Source organism: Pongo abelii, chromosome 7, assembly GCF_028885655.2.
Source record: "Pongo abelii isolate AG06213 chromosome 7, NHGRI_mPonAbe1-v2.0_pri, whole genome shotgun sequence".
In the NCBI taxonomy this organism is placed as follows: domain Eukaryota; kingdom Metazoa; phylum Chordata; class Mammalia; order Primates; family Hominidae; genus Pongo; species Pongo abelii.
The window spans coordinates 117,654,925-117,682,500 of NC_071992.2; the positions used below are offsets into that span (position 1 = coordinate 117,654,925).

General features: G+C 42.0%; 1 protein-coding gene across 1 annotated transcript in view; it reads right to left on the reverse strand.

Moving 5' to 3' along the window:
- NCALD (neurocalcin delta) overlaps positions 1-27,576 on the reverse strand; it is a gene marked incomplete at its 5' end in the record, with an annotated part of 333,310 nt that overhangs the window by 10,870 nt on the left and 294,864 nt on the right. The window contains 1 exon segment of the mRNA NM_001132260.1: positions 23,807-24,203. Within this exon segment, the coding sequence (NP_001125732.1) occupies positions 23,807-24,184 (378 nt within the window).

A 27,576-nucleotide genomic window follows, 5' to 3' on the forward strand; every position in this document is an offset into this window, starting at 1 on the left:
AAACATAATCCATCATATAAACAGAAACATATAAATGACAAAAAACACACGATCATCTCAACAGATCAGAAAAGGCCTTTGATAAAGGCCTTCATGTTAAAAACTCCCAATAAACTACGTATTGATGGAACATATCTTAAAATAATAAGAGCTATTTATGACATACCCACAGCCAATATCATGCTGAATGGGCAAAAGCTGGAGGCATTCCCTTTGAAAACTGGCACAAAACAAGTATGCCTTGTCTCACCATTCCTATTCAACATAGTTGGAAGTTCTGGCCAGGGCAATCAGGCAAGAGAAAGAAATAAAGTGTATTCAAATAAGAAGAGAGGAAGTCAAATTTTCTCTGTCTGCAGATGACATGATTCTATATTTAGAAAACCCCATCATCTCAGCCCCCAAACTCCTTAAGCTGATAAGCAACTTTACAAAGTCTCAGGATACAAAATCAATGTGGAAAAATCACAAGCATTTCTATATACCAACAACAGACAAGCAGAGATCCAAATAATAAATGAACTCCCATTCACAATTGCTACAAAGAGAATAAAATACCTAGGAACACAGCTAACAAGGGAGGTGAAAGATCTCTTCAAGGAGAATTACAGACCACTGCTCAAGTAAATAAGAGAGAACATAAACAAATGGAGAAACACTCCATCCTCACAGATAGGAAGAATCAATATCGTGAAAATGGCCATACTGCCCAAAGTAATTTAAAGATTCAATGTTATTCCCATCAAACTACCATTGACATTCTTCACAGAACCAGAAAAAAAATTTAATTTCATATGGAACCAAAGAAGAGCCTGTATAGCCAAGACAGTCCTAAGCAAAAAGAACAAAGCTGGAGGCATCACATTACCTGACTTCAAACAATATTACAAGGCTACAGTAACCAAAAGAGCATGGTACTGGTACCAAAACAGACATATAGACAAATGGAAGAGAACAGAGACCTCAGAAATAACACCACACATCTACAACCATCTGATCTTTGACAAACCTCACAAAACAAGTAATGGGGAAAGGATTCCCTATTTAATAAATGGTGCTGGAAAACTGGCTAGCTATATGCAGCAAACTGAAACTGCACCCCTTCCTTACATCCTATACAAAAATTAACTCAAGACAGATTAAAGACTTAAATGCAAAACCCAAAACTATAAAAACCCTAGAAGAAAACCTAGGCAATACCATTCAGGACACAGGCATGGGCAAAGACTTCATGATGAAAACGCCAAAAGCAAAAAAAGCCAAAATTGACAAATGGGACCTAATTAAACCAAAGAGCTTCTGCACAGCAAAAGAAACTATCATCAGAGTGAACAGGCAATCTACAGAATGGGAGAAAATTTTTTTCAATCTACCCATCTGACAAAGGTCTAATATCCAGAATCTACAAGGAACTTAAACAACTTTGCAAGAAAAAAAAAACCCATCAAAAAGTGGGCAAAGGATATGAACAGACACTTCTCAAAAGAAGACATTTATGCAGCCTACAAACATATGAAAAAGCATATGATCATTAGAGAAATGCAAATCAAAACCACAATGAGATACCATCTCATGCCAGTCACAATGGTGATTATTAAAAAGTCAAGAAACAATAGATGCTGGTGAGGCTGTGGAGAAATAGGAATGCTTTTACACTGTTGGTGGGAACATAAATTAGTTCGACCATTGTGGAAGACAGTGTGGCGATTCCTCAAGGATCTAGAACCAGACATACCATTTGACGCAGCAATTCCATTACTGGGTATATACCCAAAGGAATATAAATCATTCTACTATAAAGACACATGCACATGTATGTTTATTGCAGTACTATTTACAATAGCAAAGATATGTAATCAACCAAAATTCCCATCAATGATAGGCTGGATAAAGAAAATATGGCACATATACACCATCGAATACTATGCAGCTATAAAAAGGAATGAGATCATGTCCTTTGCAGGGACATGGATGAAGCTGGAAGCCATCATCCTCAGCAAACTAACACAGGAACAGAAAACCAAACACCACATATTCTCACTCATAAGTGGGAGCTGAACAATGAGAACACATGGATACAGGGAGGGAACACCACACACTGGGGCCAGTTGTGGGGTGGGGGTCAAGGGGAGGGAGAGCATTAGGACAAATATCTAATGCATGCAGGGCTTAAAACCTAGATGATGGGTTGATAGGTGCGGCAAACCACCATGGCACATGTATACCTTTGTAACAAACCAACACGTTCTGCACATGTATCCAAGAACCTAAAGTAAAATTTTAAAAAAAGAAAACTAGTCATTTGTAAATTATTTAATAATTATGTATTGTCTACTATGAGCTAAGCAGTGGAGATAGAATTGTCAACAAGACTGATATGCGCTCTATTTTTATTTATTTATTTATTTATTTATCAAGACAAGGTCTCATTCTGTTGCCCAAGCTGGAGTGCAGTGATGCTATCATGGCTCACTGCAGCCTTGACCTCCTGGTCTCAGACAATCTTCCTGTCCCAGCCTCCTGAGTTGCTGGGACCAAAGGCATGCACCACCACGCCCAGTTAATTTTTTAAAAAATATTTGTAGAGATGGGGTTTCTCTATGTTGCCCAAGCTGGTCTCGAACTCCTGGGCTTCCTGCCTCAGTCTCCCAAAGTGCTGGAAATACAGGCGTGAGCCACTGTGCCTGGCCACTCTCTCTTATTTCATGTCTCACAATCTTCTACCACAGGACTTGGGAGGTCTCATATGGGGCACCAAAAACACCTTATTTTTCAATGATCCCCATTTAGATGGGTATAGTCATCCCAGTAATGCCTTGATAGCTGTTACGAAAGCCCTTGCCTAGGCTACCTCTGGGTCCCCTGGTGGCAAGTAAAACCCATTGGTCTGGAGCATTCTTTGGAACTTTCAGCCTCTAAGGTTGTGGCCCACGAACTTCTTCTTCTTGGGATTCTGATGCAAAATCAACTGTGTAATAATCTAGGGGTTATTCCCTTAACACCCTTGAAGAAATGAATGAAAGCTCAAGCAAACACATGAATGTATGTGAAGCTCTCACACTCAATGGGAAGTCTTCCAGAGTCTTGCTATTCAGCATTAGGCTAAAGGAGTGGGGTTGGCACAGAGAAATGCGAATCAGTTAATACAACAAACAACTCCCACTATTTCCCCCACAAAATGAACAGAGTCCGAAGTCCCCAATGTGAACATATGTGCAAGCAGGGCTTCTGGAATGGGGTGGGAGGCACCACGTCTGAGTATGTTGTGGGTTTGAGGAGGAAGTGGGGTCTTCTTTAAGAGGCTCACAGATGACTCTTTCATGACACTCAGATCAGATGGGAATTAGTGGGTTATTTACAAAGCCAGGCCTATGCCAGGGGTGGTACAAGAGCAGTGAGCAGAGAGCCAAGGTGACGAGTCCCAGTGGCCCGCAGAGTGAGTGGGTGACAGCCCTGCAGGGCCACAGTGGCAGGATTGTCTGTCCCTTTGCTCCCTTCCCACGGCATCAACAACCGAGAGCTGATTGTATCAGAACTTTAAAATCTGGGACTGCATAGCACAGAGGAGAAAAATACAACCCCAGACAGCCATCTGAGACAAATCATGTCTTTTACTAGCTCCAGTCCCCACCCCTTCTACATTTAATGGGATTAAACCATGAAGAGACCAGGCTACTTCCCTACTTTATTTTTAGCAATGTCAATGAGAGGTCTAGCAGGGTCATCCTGTTTTCAATTAAACTTGAAAAGTCCTTTTCTTGTCTCTGGGTAAATACAGAGCTTTGGGACACCCAGGAGCCCAGCCCTGACTCTGCCCCAGCCAGGCTTGAGACAGCTCCTAGGTGTGACCAGAGCCCCTATCAGCTTCCTTGTGGCCTACATATATATATATTTTTTTCTTTTTTTAATTTTTCTCTTTGAAGGAACAATGTCTTGGGATGTTGGAAAGGGAGGACTCAAGTCTGGGAAGGGAGGATTCAGGTCGGCATTGATCAAGGTTGTGCAATTAACCGAGGGCAGGCAAAATTCCAAGAGTTAACGCTCAACCTCTTCTCTGAAGGAAACCAGATATTTCATCACAAAATATAGGGTGTTCTAAGAGGAAACCAGATACCCACGTCTCTCTGACAGCAGACTACGGACAACAGAAGTTTGGCAGCACCTGGTTGTCCTTAGACTTTCTCACCTTGCTTAGACTAAGCATCTTGCTTAGAATGATATTACATATCAGGAAAGGAGAAGAATGAAAATATTTTCAGGAAATACTTTTAAAATAGAATGAACATCTATATATCTAGAAGAGCATAAGTACTTTCTCATTTAGAGCTAGAAGAATCAATTAAATCAGTAATTGTCATACTTTTGTAGTATTCTTCCAAGGTGCTTTAAGCATTTTCACAGGCAGAGACAGTGTGAGAGAAAAGCAGGAGCCCCACGCCTTTTCAACCGAGCAGTTCCATGTAAGATTTCATGTAAGATTTTACTCAGAAAACGAGGCAAAACAAAACCATTTTTGCTGCTGAAAATGGAGTTTGAAACTACTGAACCACTTCGTGTACTGGTCCCTTTGTGATAGTGTGATTCTTTTTTGTCTTTGCTTTGAGACAGGGTCTCACTCTGTCTCCCAGGCTGGAATGCAGTGGCGTGATGATAGCTCACTGCAGCTTCGGACCTCCTGGGCTCAAACCATCCTCCCACCTCAGCCTCCCGAGTAGCTGCCTGAGACCACAGGCATGCGCCACCACACTGGGCTAATTTTTTTTTGTAGAGACAGAGTCTCACTATGTTGCCCAGGCTGGTCTGAAACTCCTGGGCTCAAGAGATCTTCCTTCCTCAGCCTCCCAAAGTGTGGAAATTACAGGTGTGAGCCACTGCGCCCAGCTAGATACTGTGATTCTTAAATGGAATGAGAATGTCCAAGATCTGTACACTGTACTCTCTGCACGCTAGGGGAGCTTACTATTTAGAATAACCCAGCACTATGCCCTTTTATAACTTGAAGACTTATGGGAAGTTAGATGTAGCCTTAACACGGGAAGACCTTTATGTTCTGTGGTGTGCAATGGCAGAAGAGCAAGAGGCTGCTCCACAGAAGCGGCCTCATGGATACTGGAGATACAGAAACAAAGGCTGAAAAATCACACATTGACGATGCTATAAAGGTGTCTCCCAACGCGCTTTCCAAGAAATGGCAGCCTTCCAAGATGTGTTAAGATCAGAGAGATCCCATCATCAAAACAGTATTGGGAAACACTGCTTATTTTATCCCCTTCTCAAAACATCACAATGCACATGAACATATTAAAGATTCTGGTAATTCCTGCAGTACAGACCTGATGAAATCTATTTAACCCAGGTTTTCTCAAACTGGTTTGACCAGAACCCTTTTGTTACAAAACATCTATGAACAGTTTATGAAAGTAGTGCCTCAAGAAAGAAAGTTCTATCTGCACCAGGACTGACTCTTACTCTGACTCTCTCTTCATCTGGACTGTGTTCTCTGATGCTTTTTTCCCCCCAAAACAAATAGCCTAGAATGCTTCTTCATGAGATTTGTCTTCCCATTGGTTTCTAAGTTTCTTCAAAACAGAGATATTGTCTTATTCATATTTGTATGTTTTGGAGTCTAACACTTACTTTATTCAACAAACATTTGTGGACTTTATGAATAGCACAAAATGGTGCTAAAACACTTGGCATCAGCACAGCCCTGCCTTGAAGGAGCTCACAGGACAGGTGGCAGCAGGACAGGTCAGCACAGAAAACATCAGCATGAGATTAGAGAGTGTGGCTTCTGGCCAAGATGGAGTCATAGGGATTGAATTTATCCCCTCCCACCTGAAGCAGCAGCAACCACAAACCCAAAAAACAATGGACATGAAACAACAGTTTACCAGACGCTGGGAATTGGGCAACAAAGGACAGCGATCCCTGAGAAAATGAAAACATGAGAGCTAAGTCGTATGTTGGCCCCAGATTAATGCCTTGAGAGGGTTTCCAAGCGACAGTGCCAGGAGCGGGGACCTATGTGGTACCTGGTGGACTCACCGATAGGCAGATGGCGCTGAGAGTTTGGAGACACTAAAGTGGCTAGTGATCACTGGACAAAATAGAAGAGAAGAGAGAGTGGCACAGACAGAACTCTGGAGAGCTGTGGCAGGTCTCCCTCAAGTATTCAGCACAGTCAGTCTGCACATGGGAAGAAACTACCCAGTACTGGGAAAAAAGAACCAAGTGAAAGGATTAGAGGAAAGAGTGCCTGACCCTCCCACAAGCTCAAGAAGCGTGCCGGTTTCCATCAGCCAGAGGGAGAGCCTCATGATTTGTGGGGCACTGGCTAGTCAGGAAGGTCTGGCCTCAGTAGTGGGAATAATCAGTCCTAGCTGAGTGCCGCTCTCGTGTCAGCTAATGAATCTGAAAAGCAAGACCTGGAAAGTTCAAACTGTTTCCAAGTAATTTAACTGTGTCTCGGAAGAAAGTTTAAGAACATTTATAGAGCTATAAAAATATCCAGCACTCAACATGGTAAAATCCTGTTGAAGAGATCATAAAGTAATTATATCTTTTAGTGGAGTTGTTCATGATTACAAAACAGCAATCTACTTGAAATTAACAACAAAAAAAGAAAGCCTTATGATGGAGATCAACAACAGAGTTAAATGCATAGGACTGGGGTGTGGGGGGCAGAGGAGACACCTCCACCAAGTGAGAGGGAAATGTGGTAAGAGTGCACTCTAGGATACTGCATGAGAAAAGGCTGTGGGATGTGAGAGGCCACGGTGACTTCTGGTATCTGCTGGCTGACACGTAATTGAGGCATGGAGAATTCAAAGGTCACAAATGCGAGATGAGTCTTGAGAGAGATGGGGACCCAGTCACAAAGGCTGTTATATGCCTCGTTAAGAAATTTAGACGTCATTTAAAGTGAATGGGGGCCGGGCGCAGTGGCTCATGCCTGTAATCCCAGCACTTTGGGAGGCTGAAGAAGGCGGGATCAGCTGAGGTCAGGAGTTCAAGACCAGCCTGGCCAACATGGTGAAACCCAGTCTCTACTAAACATAAACAAAAATTAGCCGGGCATGGTAGCGGGCACCTGTAATCCCAGCTACTCGGGAGGCTGAGGCAGAAGAATAGCTTGAACCAGGAGGCAGAGGTTGCAGTAAGCCAAGATCACGCCATTGCATTCCAGCCTGGGTGACAAGAGCAAAACCTCCGTGTCAAAAAAAAAAAAACCAAAAAAACAAAAAAAAAATTGGCCGGGCGCGGTGGCTCATGCCTGTAATCCCAGCACTTAGGGAGGCCGAGGTGGGCAGATCACAAGGTTAGGAGTTCGAGACCAGCCTGGCCAACACGGTGAAACCCTGTCTCTACTAAAAACACAAAAATTAGCTGGGCGTGGTGGTGCGCACCTGTAATCCCAGCTACTCAGGAGGCTGAGGCAGGAGAATCGCTGGAACTTGGGAGGCAGAGGTTGCAGTAAGCTGAGTGCAGTGAGCACTCCAGCCTGGGCAGCAGAGTGAGACTCCGTCTCAAAATAAATAAATAAATAAATAAAATTTAAATAAAATTTAAAAATAAAAATAAATAAAGTGAATGGGGAGATACTCAAAGATTTTAGGCAGGAGAGAAACATGGTTAACATGATCATATTCGGTCTTGAAAGATCACGCTGGCATCAGTGGGGAAAACCAAATTGGGGGAGGACCTGATGGGAGGCAGGAAGAGCTGTTAGAAATGTGTTGTGAAGATCATATTTTCCAAAAATGGCCAGAACCGGCTTTCTAATCCCACACAATCTTCCAGAACCTCACCACTGCCATTCTCGAGGTAAACTCTAGGTCCCTTCCCCTTGAGTCTGGAGGTCTTGGTGAGCCGTAGAGACTTCTGTGACTGCCTGGAGTAGGGGTGGATGGGAGAAGTGATGCTCTGTGACGTCCAAAGCCAGATCATAAAAGGAGATACAGCTCTGCCTGGTTCTCTTTCCTGGGACCTGCACTTTTTAAGCCCTGAGCTGCCATGTGAGGAGTCTGGCCACCTCAAAGCCACCATGGAGGAGAGAGACTACACAGAGACACAGAGGGAGGTCCCAGGTACAAGCAGCCTCAGCTGTTCCAGCTCCCAGGCAATTTCGAGCCACCCCAGCTGATGCTTCATGGAACAGAAATAAGATCCCACTGTTCTGCCCAAGTATCAGATTCATGGGCTAAATAAATGATTGTCATTTTAAGTCAGTAACTTTTGTGTTGGTTTCAATATGCAGAATAGATAACTGGGGAAAAGTTATAGTAATATAGCTTAGAAATGTGAAGGCTGAAATACAGTAACTCTAGAATGTCTGTTTAGGAGAGTAAAGGCCTCTTTGGAGGGAGTCATCTGAAACTGCCTTTTGCAGAGCACTTCACATAAGATTGGAAAACTATTAATTACTCATATCTAAAAGTGAAGAGTACCACCACTGACTTGAAGTGAGACAGTGGCAGAAGGAAAGCACAGGAATGAAAAGGTTAAAAAATACCAAAGGGGCAAATTTAATAGCTCTGGTGACTGTCTAAATATGGAGATAGATGGTGGAGGAGTGCCAAAGATGTCTCTGACTTGATTAGAGGATGGATAGTAAGACTATTTTTTTTTTAAAAAAGGGAGTGGTGGGGAAGTTTAGGCAATGATGAATTTGTTTTTGGAATATTGACTTTGTACCAGTGCAACATCTTAATAGAGAGGTCCATTAAGAGTTGGACACAGTGGAAATGAAGATCTGGAAGTAATTTGTTTCTTCATCCATAAAATTGGGCTAATATGGTTGTCGTGAGGATTAAATGAGATAGTGCTTGTGTACTAGGTTGAACAGTGTCCTGCAAAAATCCATGTCTACCTGAAACCTGTGAATGTGACCTTGTTTGGAAATAGGGTCTTTGCAGATGCAATCAAGTTAACATGAGATCATCATGGATTTGAATGCTCCTTAATCCAACAACTGGTGTCTTTATAAGAAGAAGGAAAATTGGACACAGACACACAGGGATAAGACCCTATGATGACGGAGGCAGAGAATACAGTGACGCAGCCACAAACCAGGGAATGTCAAGGATTGCCAATAAGCACGAGAAGCTAGGAAGCACTCATTCGTGTTTGCCAGATACCATACTTGATTTGACTTAAACTCTTAAGCCATAATGTGATTTGCAATAAGATTAATCCCCTGATAAGAAAGGGACAAACCCAAAACCTCCGATAAGCAAACACTAAAGTCAGTTCTTAGAGGAAGTCATTAGCCTAAGCAATTGCATTGAAGAGTTTCTTCCAGGAAAGAAATCTAAGTTGCATTCTAGAGTCACATCTGTGGTCCATGCTCATAATTGAGAATTACACAGGGTTGGAGCTGAATTCCCAGGGGGTAACATAAGATGAACTAGAAACTCTTCCCCTGCCCCCTCCTTTTTTCCCCCCAGAATCAGAAGAGCACAGTGTTTCAGGTCTCCAAGGACCATATTAAAAGTGACAGAGTGTCTATTTAGAACACTCTTTGGGGGAAAAAATGCAAATGGTACTCAGAATGTGCTTCTAAAAAGAATATAAGGAAGTCTCTCTGGCCCTTATTTTGATCCTCTGTGGCAGAACTACTAACAGCCTGGTTGTCTGAATTGGTCAGGTGGGCACTCTGGAAATGAGTGGGGATTAGTCTGTGTGTTCATTTGGTGCCCGAGGAGGATAAGCTGTTTTTGCATGACTACCCCCATCCCCATAGCTCCCCATCCTCATCTGGCTGCTGTATAGATATGTATGCCTTATTCATCACAGGGGTGAATCAGAAAATTTTTTTCCCATACTGCTAAAAGTAGCAAAACCAAATTCTCCTGTTGTGGGTTGCCAGTATATTTCCAAATGCCTTCCTTCAGGTTTCACTCATTTAAAAGGTGTGAAATGTACACTGGGGTGTTTTTAAGTTCACCTTGCCTTCATCAAAAGATGTCAGTTAACCCGGAATCACAACTAGGAGAGAAAGTTTGACTCTAAAACAACAGATATGTAGCTGGGCATGGTAGCAGGTGCCTGTAATCCCGGCTACTTGGGAGACTGAGGCAGGAGAATCTCTTGAACCCAGGAGACGGAGGTTGCAGTGAGCTGTGATTGCACCACTGCACTCCAGCCTGGATGACAGAGCAAAACTCCATCTCAAAAAATGGTAATAATAAATAAATAAATAAATAATAAATAATAAATAAATAAAACAACAGGTATGTGGACTCCAAGATTTTTGAAACAATCATTATTCTAAGTAGTAAAAGTGCTGATTACAAATTATTCTAACCTCATCTTTAAAGTCAGAGCCCTAAGGACTGTTAGGAGTAACGTGATGTCAGCCTTTGGATTCTTTTCGAAAGGCTCTAAGTTGAACTTAAGAACAAACCCAGACAGACTGTCCCCCAAACAGTCCCAATGCATGACGTGTGACTGTGGGCTCAGATCAATAAGGTTTGGGGAATTCTTGGGGCCAACTACATTCTTTCCTGGAAACATGATTATTTCTTTAATCTGAGTCCTGTGAACATCATAGCTCAGAAGTTTTAGCTTGTTCCCAGAGGGGCTGATCTCTGCTGGTAAAGACAGCAGGTAAAGATGCTAGGGGTCCTAAAGTCAAGAATATCTCTTCTGTGATTTCCACCAATTGGAGATTTAGTGGGACACCTCCCTTTTCTTTGTGAACAAACATTTTATAACTAACAAAATTTAACTGAAAGCTTAATGGAAGATTCTATCCACTACTTTCTCCATTGAAGTGGAAATGAACTCCCTTCATTTAGTAGGAAGACATCCTGTCCCAGCTCTGGAAATTGTGGCAATAATAATGGTAACCAACAATTATTGAGTGATAGCCCATGCAGGCACTGTTCTAGGCACCTTACTTGTAAAGACTGATTTAACACTTACAATCATCCATGAGTTAGGTGTTTCGATTAGCTGCAATCCACAAATCTGGAAATGGATGCCAGAGATGTTCAGTAACTTGTACAAGGGCATGTAGGTACTAAGGGAGCAGAATCATGACTGGAAGCCAGGTACTCACCATGGGGTCTCTACCCTTAATACATGGATCCCTCCACCCCTCAAGATCCCAGAACACATCTAAGCACTCACGGCAGAATCAGTGACACTGCTGCTTTTGTAAAAGGGGAAGTTGAGCTTGCTGCTCAAGAATAGAAAATTGTGACTCAAGGAGATGGGAAAGAAGGAAAAGGGAAATTTTAAAAAGGAAAGGCAATATCAATCTGCTTTGTCCAAGATGGCTACTCTTTTTAAAAGTGGAGGGTATCTAGGTTCTTGGCATCTTGAACAAAGAATTGGATAAAACACACAAACAAAGCAAAGAAGGAATGAAGGGACTTATTGAAAATGAAAGTACACTCCACAGTGTGGGAGCGGGCCTACGCATAGGGGCTCACAGGCCCCATTACAGAATTCTTGGGAGTTTAAATACCCCCTAGAGGATTCCACTGGTTACTTTGGGTACACCCTACATAAATGGAGAGGATGAAGTAAAGTTACAGTCATTTATGGCGTATGCCCTACGGAGAGGATATTTCCTGTTATAGCTGAAGTGTGAATTGGCCTTATGTTCCCTGCCTCCAGACTCTATTTTCCTGCCTCACCCTCACATGCCTATTCTTCCTTTGGTTCCTTCTTTATCTTTGCTTCGGGTACAGATGGTCTAATGTTGTCTAAGCCTATCATTTTCATTGAGTTGTAAGGAGAAAGAAAGCAGCGTGTATACACATAGTCAATGAGAATCCTGTAGTTAAAATTTGGCCTTTCAAGGGTCTTAGTTACTTTTGAGAACAGAAGGGAGGCAAATGTAATTCCATTTTCTTCCTACATAAGCTCCCTGGGAGTGCTGTGGTCCCATTGATGGATCCTTAAGGTCAACATTCCCTCCACCCCTCAAGATGCCAGAACACATCTAAGCATTTATGGTAGAATCAGTGATGCCACTCGCTTGCTTGGTTGATCCCTTCCTCAGACACACAGCCTGTGCTGTGATGGGTGTGGGCATTCACACCTGTCTCCAGCAGGGCTGAGGGACAGGAACTATGTCGGGCAGGAAGAATTCTTCCTCTTGAGTGGTGGGCTGACCTCAGCCACCAATGGGAGGAGAGAATCTGCTGTAAGATGAGGAAAGGTCAGGGTTCCGATCTGGCCTAAGATTCCTGAGAGATGATTTTTGATGTGATAATAAAATATTGAGCCTAAATCATGTTCCTAAATTTGTCACTTAAAAATAAACACATGAGGTTCCCGAGCAAGACAGCCAAATAGGAACAGCTCCAGTCTGCAGCTCCCAGCAAGACCAACGCAGAAGATGGGTGATTTCTGCATTTCCAACTGAGGTACCCAGTTCATCTCATTGGGACTGGTTAGACAGTGAGTACAGCCCATGGAGGGTGAGCAGAAGCAGGGTGGGCTGTTGTCTCACCTGGGAAGTGCAAGGGTTTGGGGAACTCCCTCCCCTAGCCAAGGGAAGCCACGCTGTGAGGAATGGTGCACTCTGGCCCAGACAGTATGCTTTTTCATGGTCTTCACAACCCACAGACCAGGAAATTCCTTCAGGTGCCTATGCCACCAGGGCCCTGGGTTTCAAGCACAAAACTGGAGGGCCATTTGGGCAGACAACAAGCTAGCTGAAGATGTTTTTTTTCATACCCCAGTGGTGCCTGGAACACCAGCGAGGCAGAGCCATTCACTCCCCTGGAAAGGCGGCTGAAGCCAGGGAGCCAAGTGGTCTTGCTCAGTGGGTCCCACCCCTAAGAACCCCAGCAAGCTAAGATCCACTAGCTTGAAATTCTTGCTGCCAGCACAGCAGTCTGATGTCGACCTGGGATGCTCCAGCTTGGTGCAGGGAGGGGCGTCCGCCATTACTGAGGCTTGACTAGGTGGTTTTCCCCCTCACAGTGTAAACAAAGCCACTGGGAGGTTTGGACTGGGCAGAGCCCACTGCAGCGCCACAAAGTTGCTGTAGCTAGACTGCCTTTCTAGATTCTTCCTCTCTGGGCAGGGCATCTCTGAAAGAAAGGCAGCAGCCCCAGTCAGGGGCTTATAGATAAAACTCTCATCTCCCTGGGACAGAGCACCTGGGGGAAGAAGCAGCTGTGGGTACAGCTTCAGCAGACTTAAACATTCTTGCCTGACAGCTCTGAAGAGAGCAGCGATCTCCCAGCACAGTGCTCAAGCTCTGCTAAAAGACAGACTGCCTTCTCAAGTGGGTCCCTGACCCCCGAGCCTCCTGACTAGGAGACACCTCCCAGCAGGGGTCGACAGACACCTTATACAGGAGAGCTTTGGCTGGCATCTGGCCAGGTGCCCCTCTGGGATAAAACTTCCAGAGGAAGGATCAGGCAGCAATCTTTGCTGTTCTGCAGGCTCTGCTGGTGATACTCAGGCAAACAGGATCTGGAGTGAACCCCCAGCAAACTCCAGCAGACCTGCAGAAGAGGGGCCTGACTGCTAGAAGGAAAACCAACAAACAGAAAGCAATAGCATCAACATCACCAAAAAGGACAACCATGCAAAAAACTCCATCCGAAGGTCACCAACAGCAAAGACCAAAGGTAAGTAAATCCACAAAGATGAGGAAAAACCAGTGCAATAAGGCTGAAAATTCCAAAAACCAGAATGCCTCTTATCATCCAATGGATCACAACCCCTCGCGGGCAAGTGAACAAAACTGGACGGAGAATGAGTTTGACAAATTGACAGAAGTAGGCTTCAGAAGGTGGGTAATAACAAACTCTTCCGAGCTAAAGGAGCATGTTCTAACCCAATGCAAGGAAGCTAAGAACCTTGATAAAAAGTTAGAGGAGTTGCTAACTAGAATAACCAGTTTAGAGAAGAATATAAATGACCTGACAGAGCTGAAAAAGACAGCACGAGAACTTTGTGAAGCATACGCAAGTATCAATACCCAAATCAATCAAGCAGAAGAAAGGGTATCAGAGATTGAGGGTCAACTTAATGAAATAAGGCATGAAGACAAGATTAGAGAAAAAAGAATGAAAAGGAATGAGCAAAGCCTCCAAGAAATATGGGACTATGTGAAAAGACCAAACTTACGTTTGATTGGTGTACCTGAAAATGACAGGGAGAATGGAACCAAGTTGGTAACACACTTCAGAATATTATCCAGGAGAACTTCCCCAACCTAGCAAGACAGGCCAACATTCAAATTCAGGAAATACAGAGAACACCACAAAGATACTTCTCGAGAAGAGCAACCCCAAGGCACATAATCGTCAGATTCACCAAGGTTGAAATGAAGGAAAAAATGTTAAGGGCAGCCAGAAAGAAAGGCTGGGTTACCCACAAAGGAAGCCCATCAGACTAACAGTGGATCTCTCTGCAGAAACCTTACAAGCCAGTGAGGGCCAATATTCAACGTTTTTAAAGAAAAGAATTTTCAACCCAGAATTTCATATCCAGCCAAACTAAGCTTCATAAGTGAAGGAGAAATAAAATCCTTTACAGACAAGCAAATGCTGAGGGATTTTGTCACCACCTGGCCTGCCATACAAGAGTTCCCAAAGGAAGCACTAAATATGGAAAGGAAAAATTGGTACCAACCACTGCAAAAACAAACCAAAATGCAAAGACCATCAACACTATGAAGAAACTGCGTCAACTAATGGGCAAAATAAACAGCTAGCATCATAATGACAGGATTAAATTCACATATAACAATAATAACCTTAAATTGTAAATAGGCTAAATGCCCCCAATTAAAAGGCACAGACTGGCAAATTGGATAGAGTCAAGACCCATCAGTGTGATGTATTCAGGAGACTCATCTCACATGCAAAGACACACATAGGCTCAAAATAAAGGGATGGAGGAAGATTTACCAAACAAATGGAAAGGGAAAAAAAAAAAGCAGAGGTTGCAATCCTAATCTCTGATAAAACAGACTTTAAACCAACAAAGATCAAAAAAGACAAAGAAGGGCATTACATAATGGTAAAGGGATCAATGCTACAAGAAGAGCTAACTATCCTAAATATATATGCACCCAATACAGGAGCACCTAGATTCATAAACCAAGTTCTTAGAGACCTACAAAGAGACTTAGACTCCCACACAATAATAGTGGGAGACTTTAACACTCCACTGTCAATATTAGACAGATCAACGAGACAGAAAATTAACAAGGATGTTCAGGACTTAAACTCAGCTCTGGACCAAGCAGGCCTAATAGACATCTACAGAACTCTCCACCCCAAATCAACAGAATATGCATTCTTCTCAGCACCACATCACACTTATTCTAAAATCGAACACATAATTGAAAGTAAAACACTCCTCAGCAAATAAAAAAGAATGGAAATCATAACAAACAGTCTCTCAGACCGTAATGCAATCAAATTAGAACTCAGGATTAAGAAACTCACACAAAACCGCACAAGTATGTGGAAACTGAACAAGCTGCTCCTGAATGACTAGTGGGTAAATAATGAAATTAAGGCAGAAATAAATAAGTTATTTGAAACCAACGAAAACAAAGACACAATATATCAGAATCTCTGGGACACAGCTAAAGCAGTGTTTAGAGGGAAATTTATAGCACTAAATGCCCACAGTAGAAAGCGGAAAATATCTAAAATTGACACCCTAACATCACAATTAAAAGAACTAGAGAAGGAAGAGCAAACAAATTCAAAAGCTAGCAGGAGACAAGAAATAACTAAGATCAGAGGAGACCTGAAGGAGATAGAGACACAAAAAAACCATCAACAAATCAACGAATCAAGGAGGTGTTTTCTTGAAAAGATTAACAAAATAGATAGACCGCTAGCCAGACTAATTAAGAAGAAAAGGGAGAAGAATCTAATTGACACAATAAAAAATGATAAAGGGGATATCCCCACTGATCCTACAGAAATACAAACTACCATCAGAGAATACTATAAACACCTCTACACAAACAAACTAAAAAATCAAGAAGAAATGGATAAACTCCTGGACACATACACCCTCCCAAGACTAAACCAGGAAGAAGTTGAATCCCTGAATAGACGAATAACACATTTTGAAACTGAGGCAGTAATTAATAGCCTACCAACAAAGAAAAGCCCAGGACCAGATGGATTCCCAGCCAAATGCTACCAGAGGTACAAAGAGGAGCTTGCACCATTCCTTCTGAAACTATTCCAAACAACAGAAAAAGAGGGACTCCTATCTAACTCATTTTATGAGGCCAGCATCATCCTGATACCAAAACCTGGCAGAGAAACAAGAAAAGAAGAAAATTTCAGGCCAATATCCCTGATGAGCATTGATGTGAAAATCCTCAATAAAATACTAACAAACCGAATCCAGCAGCACATTAAAAAGCTTATCCACCATGATCAAGTCAGCTTCAGCCCTGGGATGCAAGGCTGATTCAACATATGCAAATCAATGAACATAATCCATCACATAAACAGAACCAATGACAAAAACCACATGATTATCTCAATAGATGCAGAAAAGGCCTTCAATAAAATTCAAAACCCCTTCATGCTAAAAACACTCAATAAACTAGGTATTGATGGAACATACCTTAAAATAATAAGAGCTATTTATGACAAATCCACAGCCAATATCACACTGAATGGGCAAAAGCTGGAAGCATTCCCTTTGAAAATTGGCACAAGACAAGGATGCCCTCTCTCACCATTCCTATTCAACATGGTATTGGAAGTTCTGGCCCGGGCAATCAGGCAAGAGAAAGAAATAAAGGGTATTCAAATAAGAAGAGAGGAAGTCAAATTTTCTCTGTTTGCAAATGACATGATTCTATGTTTAGAAAACCCCATCATCTCAGCCCCAAAACTCCTTAAGCTGATAAGCAACTTCAGCAAAGTCTCAGGATACAAAATCAATATGCAAAAATCACAAGCTTTCCTATACACCAATAATACACAAACAGAGAGCCAAATCATAAGCAAACTCCCACTCACAATTGCTACAAAGAGAATAAAATACCTAGAAATACAACTTAGAAGGGACGTGAAGGACCTCTTCAAGGAGAACTACAAACCGCTGCTCAAGGAAATAAGAGAGGACACAAACAAATGGAGAAACATTCCATGCTCATGGTAGGAAAAATCAATATCATGAAAATGGCCATACTGTCCAAACTAATTTATAGATTCAATGCTCTTCCCATCAAGCTCATCAAAAAGTGGGCAAAGGATATGAACAGACACTTCTCAAAAGAAGACATTTATGTGGCCAACAAACATATGAAAAAAAGCTCATCCTCACTGGTCATTAAAGAAATGCAAAGCAAAACCACAATGAGATACCATCTCATGCCAGTTAGAATGGTGATCATTAAAAAGTCAGGAAACAACAGATTCTGGAGAGGATGTGGAGAAATAGGGAACATAAATTAGTTTAACCATTGGGGAACACAGTGTGGCGATACCTCAACGATCTAGAACTAGAAGTACCATTTGACCCAGCAATCCCATTACTGGGTATATACCCAAAGGATTATAAATCATTCTGCTGTAAAGACACATGCACATGTATGTTTATTGCAACACTATTCACAATAGCAAAGACTTGGAACCAATCGAAATGCCTATCAATGTTAGACTGGATAAAGAAAATGTAGCACATATACACCATAGAATACTATGTAGTCACAAAAAAGAATAAATTCATGTCCTTTGCTGGGACATGGATGAAGCTGGAAACCATCATTCTCAGCAAACTAACACAGGAACAGAAAACCAAACAGTGCATGTTCTCACTCATAGGTGGGAGTTGAACAATGAGAATATATGGGCACAGGGAGGGAAGCAACACACGCCAGGGCCTGTTGGGGGGTGGTGGGCAAGGGGAGGGACAGCATTAGGAGAAATACCTAATGTAAATGACGGGTTGATGGGTGCAGCAAAACACCATGGCACATGTATACCTATGTAACAAACCTGCACGTTCTGCACATGTATTTCAGAACTTCAATTATAATTTTAAAAAAAGAAAAAAGTATAAAAAAATAAACACATGAATGTAAAAATGTTCATTTGAGGTCCTAAAAATAAATCTGCATATGGTTTCGCTTATTCACCCAGATGTTGATCTAGCACAAAAATATTTTCTTTAAAAAGGAACGCAACTGCATTTTGGCATATGTGGTAGACTGAATGATGGCCCCCAAAGATGTCCACATCCGAATCCCTGAAACCTGTGAATACGTTAACTTGCACAGGAAGACAAACTTTGCAGATGTGATTACATTAAGAATATTGAGATGGAAGGAAAAATTCCCCTAAATTATTCACATGGTCCCAGTGTAATCACAGGATCTTTTTAAGTGGAAGAGAAAAGCAGAGTAAAATACACAGAGGATGGCAGCCTGAGAAGGACTCAATCTGCTGTTGCTGCCTTTGAAGATGGATGAAGAGGGCCATTGGCCAAGGAACTCAGGAAGCTTCTAGAATCGGGGAAAGGCAGGGGAAAGGATTCTCCCCAACAGCCTCCAGAAGGAACACACCCCTGAGGAAACCTTAATTTTAGCCCAATGAAACTGATTTCAGACTTCTGACCTCAAGAACTATAGGATAATAAATTGTATTTTTAAGCTACTGGCTTTCTGAAACATTGTTATAGCCACCAGAGGGGAACTAATTTGGTATGATTCAGAGCTACACAGAATCACAGTAGTCCCATAAATTTTAGAGTTTTTTCCTACCAATGTCATGAAATACAAAACAATTTCAGCTTGTCACTACAAACAATATTCTGTGGATACTAAAGCTAAACCACAGGAAGCGATGTCAGGGAAGAGCAACTGGAAAATTTATGACTTGGAGTCCTACACCCCATTCATTGTCAAGCTTAATTAATTATAAACTTGTTTTCACCCCAGTCTTCACCCTGACCAGTTACTGGTGTTTGTAGGTGAACAATGATAAATTTGTATTTTTCATTAAATGGCTTGAATTTCTGAGTCGTGGAGGGACGGTATTCAGCTAAGAATTTATGTATCAACACTTGTTATCAAGTTACAGGTGTTACTCATATTAACAAATAGAACTTTAATTTGTTGATGGTTCTCCTGGTCCACAGCTTGCCCCCAACTCATCACTTTCTAAGAGATATTTAGAAAGACACAAAACAGAAACTTGACAGTGACTCCTCCAAAGCAAAGGAGCATTTTCCTGAGTGCTGCAGACCAGCTACGACAAAGAAAAGGTGGCCAGACAAAGGCACAAAGCTTCCTGTGGCAGTGACAAGGCTTGAGGAGTGTGGGTTTTCACAAAGGGAGGGAAAAAACAACAACAACAAAAAATAGAATGGGAAGCTCTGTGAGATCCTACAGTAAATTCCAATTTATCCAGAATAATTGAAAGCAGGGAGATTAGCATAAGAATGTGGCAGAATACATGAATTGTCAGTTTGCAAAGCAGCAGAATAGAATAACATAGCCCTTAAATATGAAAATGGTTCTAAGTTTAATTTAATCTCTTTGATGACTTGGAAGTTACCTCAGGGTGCTACAATGTTTCCTTTCTGTGATCATGAATATTAATCATCAGGACTTAGCACTCTAGAAAACAGTTTAAGAAATTCAAGCTTTCCTTTGCAGTCTTCTTAAGAGCCATGAGTGTCTGAGCATTTTGTAAGGAATGGGTGTCCTTACAATTATAGCCTGGAAACACTGTGGGCCTGTGAATGGACTGAGGTGCTTTACAGTGAAGAAAATGCCTCTGGGAGGCTGAGGCACCTTCCTTTTATTTATTTCATTTAATTAATTTATTTATTTTTCCAAAGGACATTGCCCCAAAGCACCTTCCTTTTAATGATCACTTTTTACATTCCTTAGCAAATGTGGTGGAGTGAAGTCAACAGGGGCTGGGTGGGGGTCAATTCATATCTTCTGCATATTCTCTGCAATTATCTCTGTCTCTTTCACAAACTGGATTCCACAGAAAAGGGACAGTGTCCATTTTCCACCCTATACTATTTGTTCAGGGCCGAGTTCTTAGCAGGGAGTGTTGATTTCATCAGCCCACGAGGACTAAAGGTTCCTCCCTGCCTCAGCGTCTGCATCTTCATCAGTACTGATCACAAAACCATTGACCAACAGCAGCCAGGACCACTGGGCAAAAGTGTTGAGCAGGAGCTAACATGGTGCTGTAAACCAAAAAATAAAATTCTAAGGCTCCCCCAGTCATCTGAATGAACCTCTCCTTTCAGCCAAGGGCATTCTAAAGTTAACCTGAAAAACGTGCTCAGGCCATAATGGAAGGGGTGTTGGACATGCCTCATTATACTCTCCTTCCTCTTGGAATTCAGGAGAAGCCCACCAGCATTAACAGCAACACAGATCTTACATCTGATAAGAAACATTTCCAAGCTATTCTCTCTGAAGCCTGCTACTTAGAGTCTTCATCTGTATGGTAAAACCTTGGTCTCCATAACCACTAATCATAATCTAGACATTCCTTTTTATTCATCATAACTCTTACAACCAATTGCCAATCAGAACATTTTTAAATGCACCTATAACCTGGGAGTCCCACTACCCACAGCATTCGAGTTGTCCCACCGTTCCAGATGGAACCAATGTACATCTCACATGTATTTGATTGATGTTTCATGTCTCTCTAAAACGTATAAAACTAGGCTGTGCCCCAACCACCTTGGGCGTATGTTCTTAGGATCTCCTGAGGGCTGTGTCACAGGCCATTTGTCATTCATATTTGGCTCAGAATAAATCTCCAAATGTTTTGCAGTGTTTGACTCTTTTCATCGACAAGGCCTAATGAGATTGTTTTTCCTTAGATTCCAGTCAGGAAGCAATTCTCTTCAAACGGAGAACATACTCATCCCTTTCACTACAGAGGTGTGAAGCATAGCACTCCCAGATTTAAAGAAAAGAACGCAAATAACACTAATTAAAATGTATCACTTTTTTTTTTTTTGAGATGGAGTCTCACTCTTGTCACCCAGGCTGTAGTGCAATGTCATGGTCTCAGTTCACTGCAACCTCTGCCTCTCAGGTTCAAGCAATTCTCCTGCCTTCCAAGTAGCTGGGGCTACAGGCGTGAGCCACGACACCCAGCTTTTTTTTTTTTTTTTTTTTTTTTTGAGATGGAGTTTCGCTTTTGTTGACCAGGCTGGAGTACAATGGCCCGATCTTGGCTCACCGCAAACTCCGCCTCCTGGGTTCAAGTGATTCTCCTGCCTCAGCCTCCCGAGTAGCTGGGATTACAGGCATGCGCCACCATGCCTGGCTAATTTTGTATTTTTGGTAGAGATGGGGTTTCTCCATGTTGGTCAGGCTGTTCTCAAACTCCTGACCTCAGGTGATCTGCCCGCCTCGGCCCCCCAAAGTGCTGGGATTACAGGCGTGAGCCACCACACCCAGCCAATTTTTATATTTTTAGTAGAGATGGGGTTTGGCCAGGTTGGTCTCAAACTCCTGACCTCAAGTGATCCACCTGCTTCAGCCTCGCAAAGTGCTAGGATTATAGGCTTGAGCCACCACGCCCAATCTGGATCACCTTTTAAATTTTAATGTAATTCTAATTTTTATTTAATTAGCAAACATTAAGAAAACTTAGAAAAGTGCAAGGATATGGAAACACCCATCATACACTCTGGGGGTATATTTGGAAAAACAATTTTCAGAGTGCATCCAGAGCCTTAGAAATGTGCTCATATCCTTTGGCCCAGTAATTGCACATTTGGGAATTTGTTCTCAGAGAATAATCCTGAATATAGAAACACTTTATTCACAATAATTACTATTTTATTTTTAAAAGTTATAGTATTGTGTATAACAATAAAAACTGAAAACAACCTAAACACCTAACAATGGGGAAAATTAAGCAAATTATAATATATGGTAGGACCCTTATGCAGGCATTAAACTATCTGTATTCAAAGTTGTTAAAACTTGACAAATACTTTTGTTATTAAGTGAAAATGACAAGACAGAAAACTTCATCCACATAATGAAATCAATGAGATATTTCTAGATGCATGAAAATAGAGCCAGGAAAGATGTATTAAAAAATTATTAGTAGAGATTCTCTTTGTGTGTAGGGTAGAATTATGAATAAGTTTTTCTCTTTATCTTTTATATTTTTCTATACTGCCTGTGTTTGTGCAATAGACATTATATTTTTCATAAGTTTATTCTCAGAGGAAGGGAGGGATCTTTTACTTTTGTTTCAAGATCCTCATCTCTGAAGAATTAATTTAACACAACTTGTTCAGATAGTTACTGCTCTGGGTGAAGGAACAACCACTGGTTGCCCAACCAGAAAGGAGAAGCAGTTAGCAGATCCTGGAGAGCTTCCGATGAGTCGGGGTCATTTCGGATGCCTGCTTTGGCATCCCACCAATGTTTGAATTGTCACATTAACTGTCCACATGGGTTCAGTCCTGCTGTCCTGGGAGCAGGCCCTGGGCTTCAGCTTCAAGGCTCAATAACAGTTCATCTTGCAGGCCTCCATTTCCATAGCCAAATTCCCTGGGGTTTGCTGTACGCCACTGAACCTACATCCCACCCTCTCCTGTAGCTCAGTTCTTTTTGTCTCCTTGTGTTATATCCCCTCACCCATCCAGCACCCCAACAGTTCTCTCAGGGGTTGTAGCTCCACTTCTGCAGGACCCAGATGTCCTGGGATGAGGGCTGGCTTCTAAGATGAGCCCTCCAGGAAGCCAAAGGCCTGCTCCTGTGGCCCTGCTGTCTGCTGCCAGATGCTCTCCCATTGTGCCTCACTTGCCTGCCAAGACAGGGAGCGACTGCTGGCATCCCTGGTGCTGCCCACCCACCCAGTCCTTTTTGTTCCTTGCAGCTGAGGCTCTCTTGGCCCTCTCCTGAGTCCTGTCTCTGTCTCCTTATGTTTGTCTGTGGGTCCCACCCACTGCTGAGCCACCTGTCATTGTCATGACCCTAGCTCCTTACCCTGCTTGCTCACCTCCCCAAGTTTGCTGGGGTCCCACAAGGAAAATGCAGCCAATGCTAGGGCCCCTCCCCCGTTATGTTGAGGAAACTGGCTCTGGGACAGTGATTTGGGGAATAAAATAGAGTGCATCTTACTAAAATGATCTAAGCCTCAGTGCTACAGTGTTTGTACCTCTGATGGAATGGAGCCTGGATCCCAGATCACTGCTCTTATTCAAGACTCTAGTAAAGTCGTGAATAAATGATGATGATGGTGAACTTTCCATATGACTGGCACTGTGCTAACCATTTAGCATGGAGAGTCATGCCTAATCTTAAAATAACCCCATGTTATGGGTGAGTACAACTGATAGTTCATTTTATAGCTGAGGATACTAAGGCTTGTGTAGGTGAACTAACTTGGTCAAAGTGACTGAAAGATGCAAGATTTGAACAAGTTTTATCATTAACCCCCAGTCTGGGGAATACAACCCCAAAGGATCTGGGTCCAGGCAGGTCATTGCAATAAGTTGATGGAGTGGCCATAATGAGTGTGGCCAGAAAAGTATATGTCCATCTGTAGTGTAAGGGTTACCACAAAGTACCAGGTGACTTGCAACAGGCAAGATTCTGAGCCCAGTGTGGCCAGAGGTTCTGAGTTTTTCAAGAGATGCCGACCAGTGTGGATTTTTATGTGCAGTCTCCCCACACTGTAATGCAGGTTAAACTGTTCAAACATGCAGGGTGGGCCAAATGAAGTGTCCTGGTGACTCACCAGTTTGCAACCTCTGCACCATGCTATACTGTGCACCTTCCAATTCTTACTTGAGATACATGCCCTTCTTTTTTTAAAGGGCTCAGTCTACGTACCTGCACGATCTCTAGCATCTCTGCCTTGCTGATATAGCCATTTCCGTCCAGGTCGTACATGCTGAAGGCCCATTTCAGCTTCTGCTCCAGCTTCCCCCTCGAAGTTACACTCAGGGCGATGATGAATTCTCTAAAGTCTATTGTCCCATCTCCATTTGCATCGAAGGTGCGGAAGACATGCTCTGCAAATTTGGAAGCATCCCCATAAGGGAAAAAGTTCCCATATATTTTCTTAAACTCTTCCATCGACAAATGTCCACTGGGGCAGTCTCTCAAGAAGCCTTTATACCATTCCTGGATCTCATGCTCTGTAAAGTCTGTGCTTTCCAGCAAGTCCTGCATGACCTCCGGGCGCAGCTTGCTGTTCTGTTTCCCCATCCTGGCGGCAAGAAGTCAGCTGCAGATAGAAAAGAAAACATATATAATTTGTAGAGCTGCTCTTTAGGGCTGCATTTTATAATTTGTAATTGTTCCTTTGGGAAGAAGAAAAAACAAACAAATAAACTCTATACGAGTCCAGTAACACTGTCTGGGTTTTGCAACACACTGGTCAGCGAAACAAAATAATAGAAAGATAGGCCAGTAGAGGATGCACAGCAGAATCACCACTGACCAGAAAATGAATATTTCTTTTATACAGAGCCATCCTGAAAGCAAAAGGTTCAAAGAGAGGGTGAGGTAGAGGGAAGTGAGGGCAGGGAGCGAGGGAGAATTAATTGCTTACTTAATTTTGACATCAATTTGCCAGAGCTTGAGCTTAAATTTAAGAAGGCTGGGGTTATGATAGCTAATCCAAGTATTAGCAGGGAAAATTAAAGGAAAGGAGGAAGAAAGAGACCAAGGGAAAGAATTTAGCAGGTTTTATTGCTAGAATATTTCCAAGTAAAATGCTGCTTGGATACCTTCTGAATATTATAAACACAGACATGAAGACAGAAAATGGAAGCAAACCTAATACCACCAAACTCCACCATGCTGGTTCAGGGATTTAAATGCATGGAATAAATCACTGACAATGTTGGGTTTTGATAGTAAAGATGATGCTTCATAAAGTTATGTCTTATGATTTTGGCTTATAAAATAGGCCAAATGTTTCTCTTTAAAATACAAATAACTTTGCATTTTCTTATCATAGCAGTAGCACATATTTATAGTAACATAGTAAAAGAGTGATGCATAAGGAAAAAAAGCAGTATCACTTCAAATACTAACCCTTAGAGATAACAATTGCTAGCATGTTGATATGTGTTCTTCCAGACTTTTCGTATGTGTACTTAAATATGCTGTTAATACATGTTTCCATAACAAGAATGCACACCTTTTTGTTACCTATTTTTAAACTTAATATGGTGTGGAAAATAAAGACAACTTTTACTAGGTGGGGAAATATCTGTAATTATTATTGGCCTTGGGGGAAAATGCCACTTTGATATTTAGAGTTACTCCCTTAAAGAACGATTTATTTTCCTGAGTATAGAAAGCACCATTTCTTCAAAACCAAACTGAAGTTATTTTCTCAATGTATAAAAAGTGCTTCTCATTTATAGTGCTTTTGCACTAGAGACAAACTGCCTTAACATTTGGCTCTCAATTACCAGTGTGTTTCTGGTTCTGTGGATGCAGAATAAGATGTGGCCCCTTCTCCCTAAGGGCACCTAGCTATGTGTGCAGGGGATGGTGGTAACAGTGAGGGGACAATAGGACAGATATGCTACAGAATAGACAGTGGATTTGGTGAGAGTACCTGGAAAAATGCCCAACCCAAAGGGGCATGGGTGCTTTCAGGGAAGCTTTCTTGGAGGAGGTGATATATGAGATTAGTTCCTAATTCCCAAGGTATATGATTTAAGTGTGGTCAAGATAAACCCCATCTCAAAAAAAAGTTCTGCACTTGTATTTTGCATTTTTCCTCTATTGGAAAAAAAACCTGAAAGCAAAGCTTAGAAAAATTACAGAATACCTGAAAGACAGCATATCTCCATGTTAATAATGATTGCCAATCTTCTTTGCGATTTCACGCATTGTGGGGTTTGTTTCCGTCTCCCTCCTGCTACACAGTCAGACCCTTGAGGCAGAGTCTCCACTGGGGGTGCTTCGTCTTGCTAGAGCCCACCACAAATGGCATTTGGTGAATGAATGAATGAAGGCATGACTGAGAAAAATGACTGATAGAAAGGTAACTACAACATGGAAACATGGAATAATCTTGGAAAAGGAGGCTCATTGCCAGAAGCATGGGGGCTTGGTTTTCAGAACGCTATTTTACACACTGAAAACTATCTCGTGGTTAAGATTTGAGCTTAGGATCTCTTATATTGAATTTAGTGAGGCCTGTCTGGTGGCCTCACAAAAAATAAACTTCTACGGGGTGGTGTTTGTATCTCATGCTGCTCAAACTGCTTGCATAATACTCATGGTTCAGATAATGACCAGCAATCTTCATTCATTGCCAAGTTTATTGATTTTGTTTTCTGACTTCTGCACTGGAGGCAAAACCTGCCCTGCTCATATGCAAGCGTCCAAAGTGATGGGAGTATGGGGCACTTCACCTGTGAGTATGGCCAACTGCTGTAGGAAGGAACTCACTTTTTGAGTTTCCCCCGCCTTTTTTTTTTTTTTTTTAAGACTCTGTCACTCAGGCTGCAATGTGCTAGTGCAATCATGGCCCACTGCAGCCTCAAACTCTTGAGTTCAAGCAATCCTCCTGCCTCAGCCTCCCAAATAGCTGGTATTACAGGTGTGCACCACCATGCCTGGCTAAATTTTTTATTTTTTGTAGAGACGGGGGTCTCGCTTTGTTGCCTAGGCTGGTCTCAGACTCCTGGGCTCATGCCATCCTCCAAATTGCTGGGATTGCAGGCATGAGCCACCACGCTCGGCCCAGAGTTCCCTCTTTAGGCAGAATCAAGCAAACACCATTTTATGCAAAAGCAAAATTCAACTGCAACTCAAATGGAGAACAAATGGAATTTATAAATTGAACAGTGTAATATCTTTCACTTCCCTCTGTGTCCTTTTTTTCCCCTGGAGATTAAAAAAACAAAGTTACAGAGGCTGGTTTGTATTAGAATTGTAAAGCTGTCATTTAGTTGCTAGGTTGGCAATTTGCCTGAGGCCAGAATTCAGAAATCCGGTAATACATAATACCCAGCTTTCTAGGGCTCTGAGACATTTTATGGAATTTACAAGTGATTTCAAGTTTTCCTTTTGGGGAGTTCTTTAGAATACATCTCTTTGGTGTGGTTTTCAATCAAATCACCATTATTACAGTTTGTGCAAATTGCTGCTTGCCTGGCCTTGGGGAAAAATGCCATTTTGATATTTAAATCCACTCTCTTAAAGAATGATTTATGTCTCCAATGTATAAAGCACTATTTCTTCCCAACCAAACTTAAGTGCCTTTCCCAGTGTTTAAAAAGTGCTTCAAATTTATTAGCTGCTTTTGCACTAGAAACAAATTGCCTCAACATTTTAGCTAAGTCTCCCACTGAGACTGATCTGTGTGCAGCTATTTTTTGGTAAACAGTAATTAAACCACATTTACAAATTCATCAGCACAGAAAGGCCATCACACAAACAAGTCAGAAAAGCATGGAATAAGTTATTGGGAAAACGAGTGTTCACAATTAAGCTTAGAATTCATTTTAGTAGATAACTACAAACACTACTAAGTATGAGGACTAAACTTGAGACACCATCTGGACTTGGTTAGATGGTACAACACAAATCTCAGGGGACATTTGACAGAGTTTCATTCCTTAGGTGGTGAG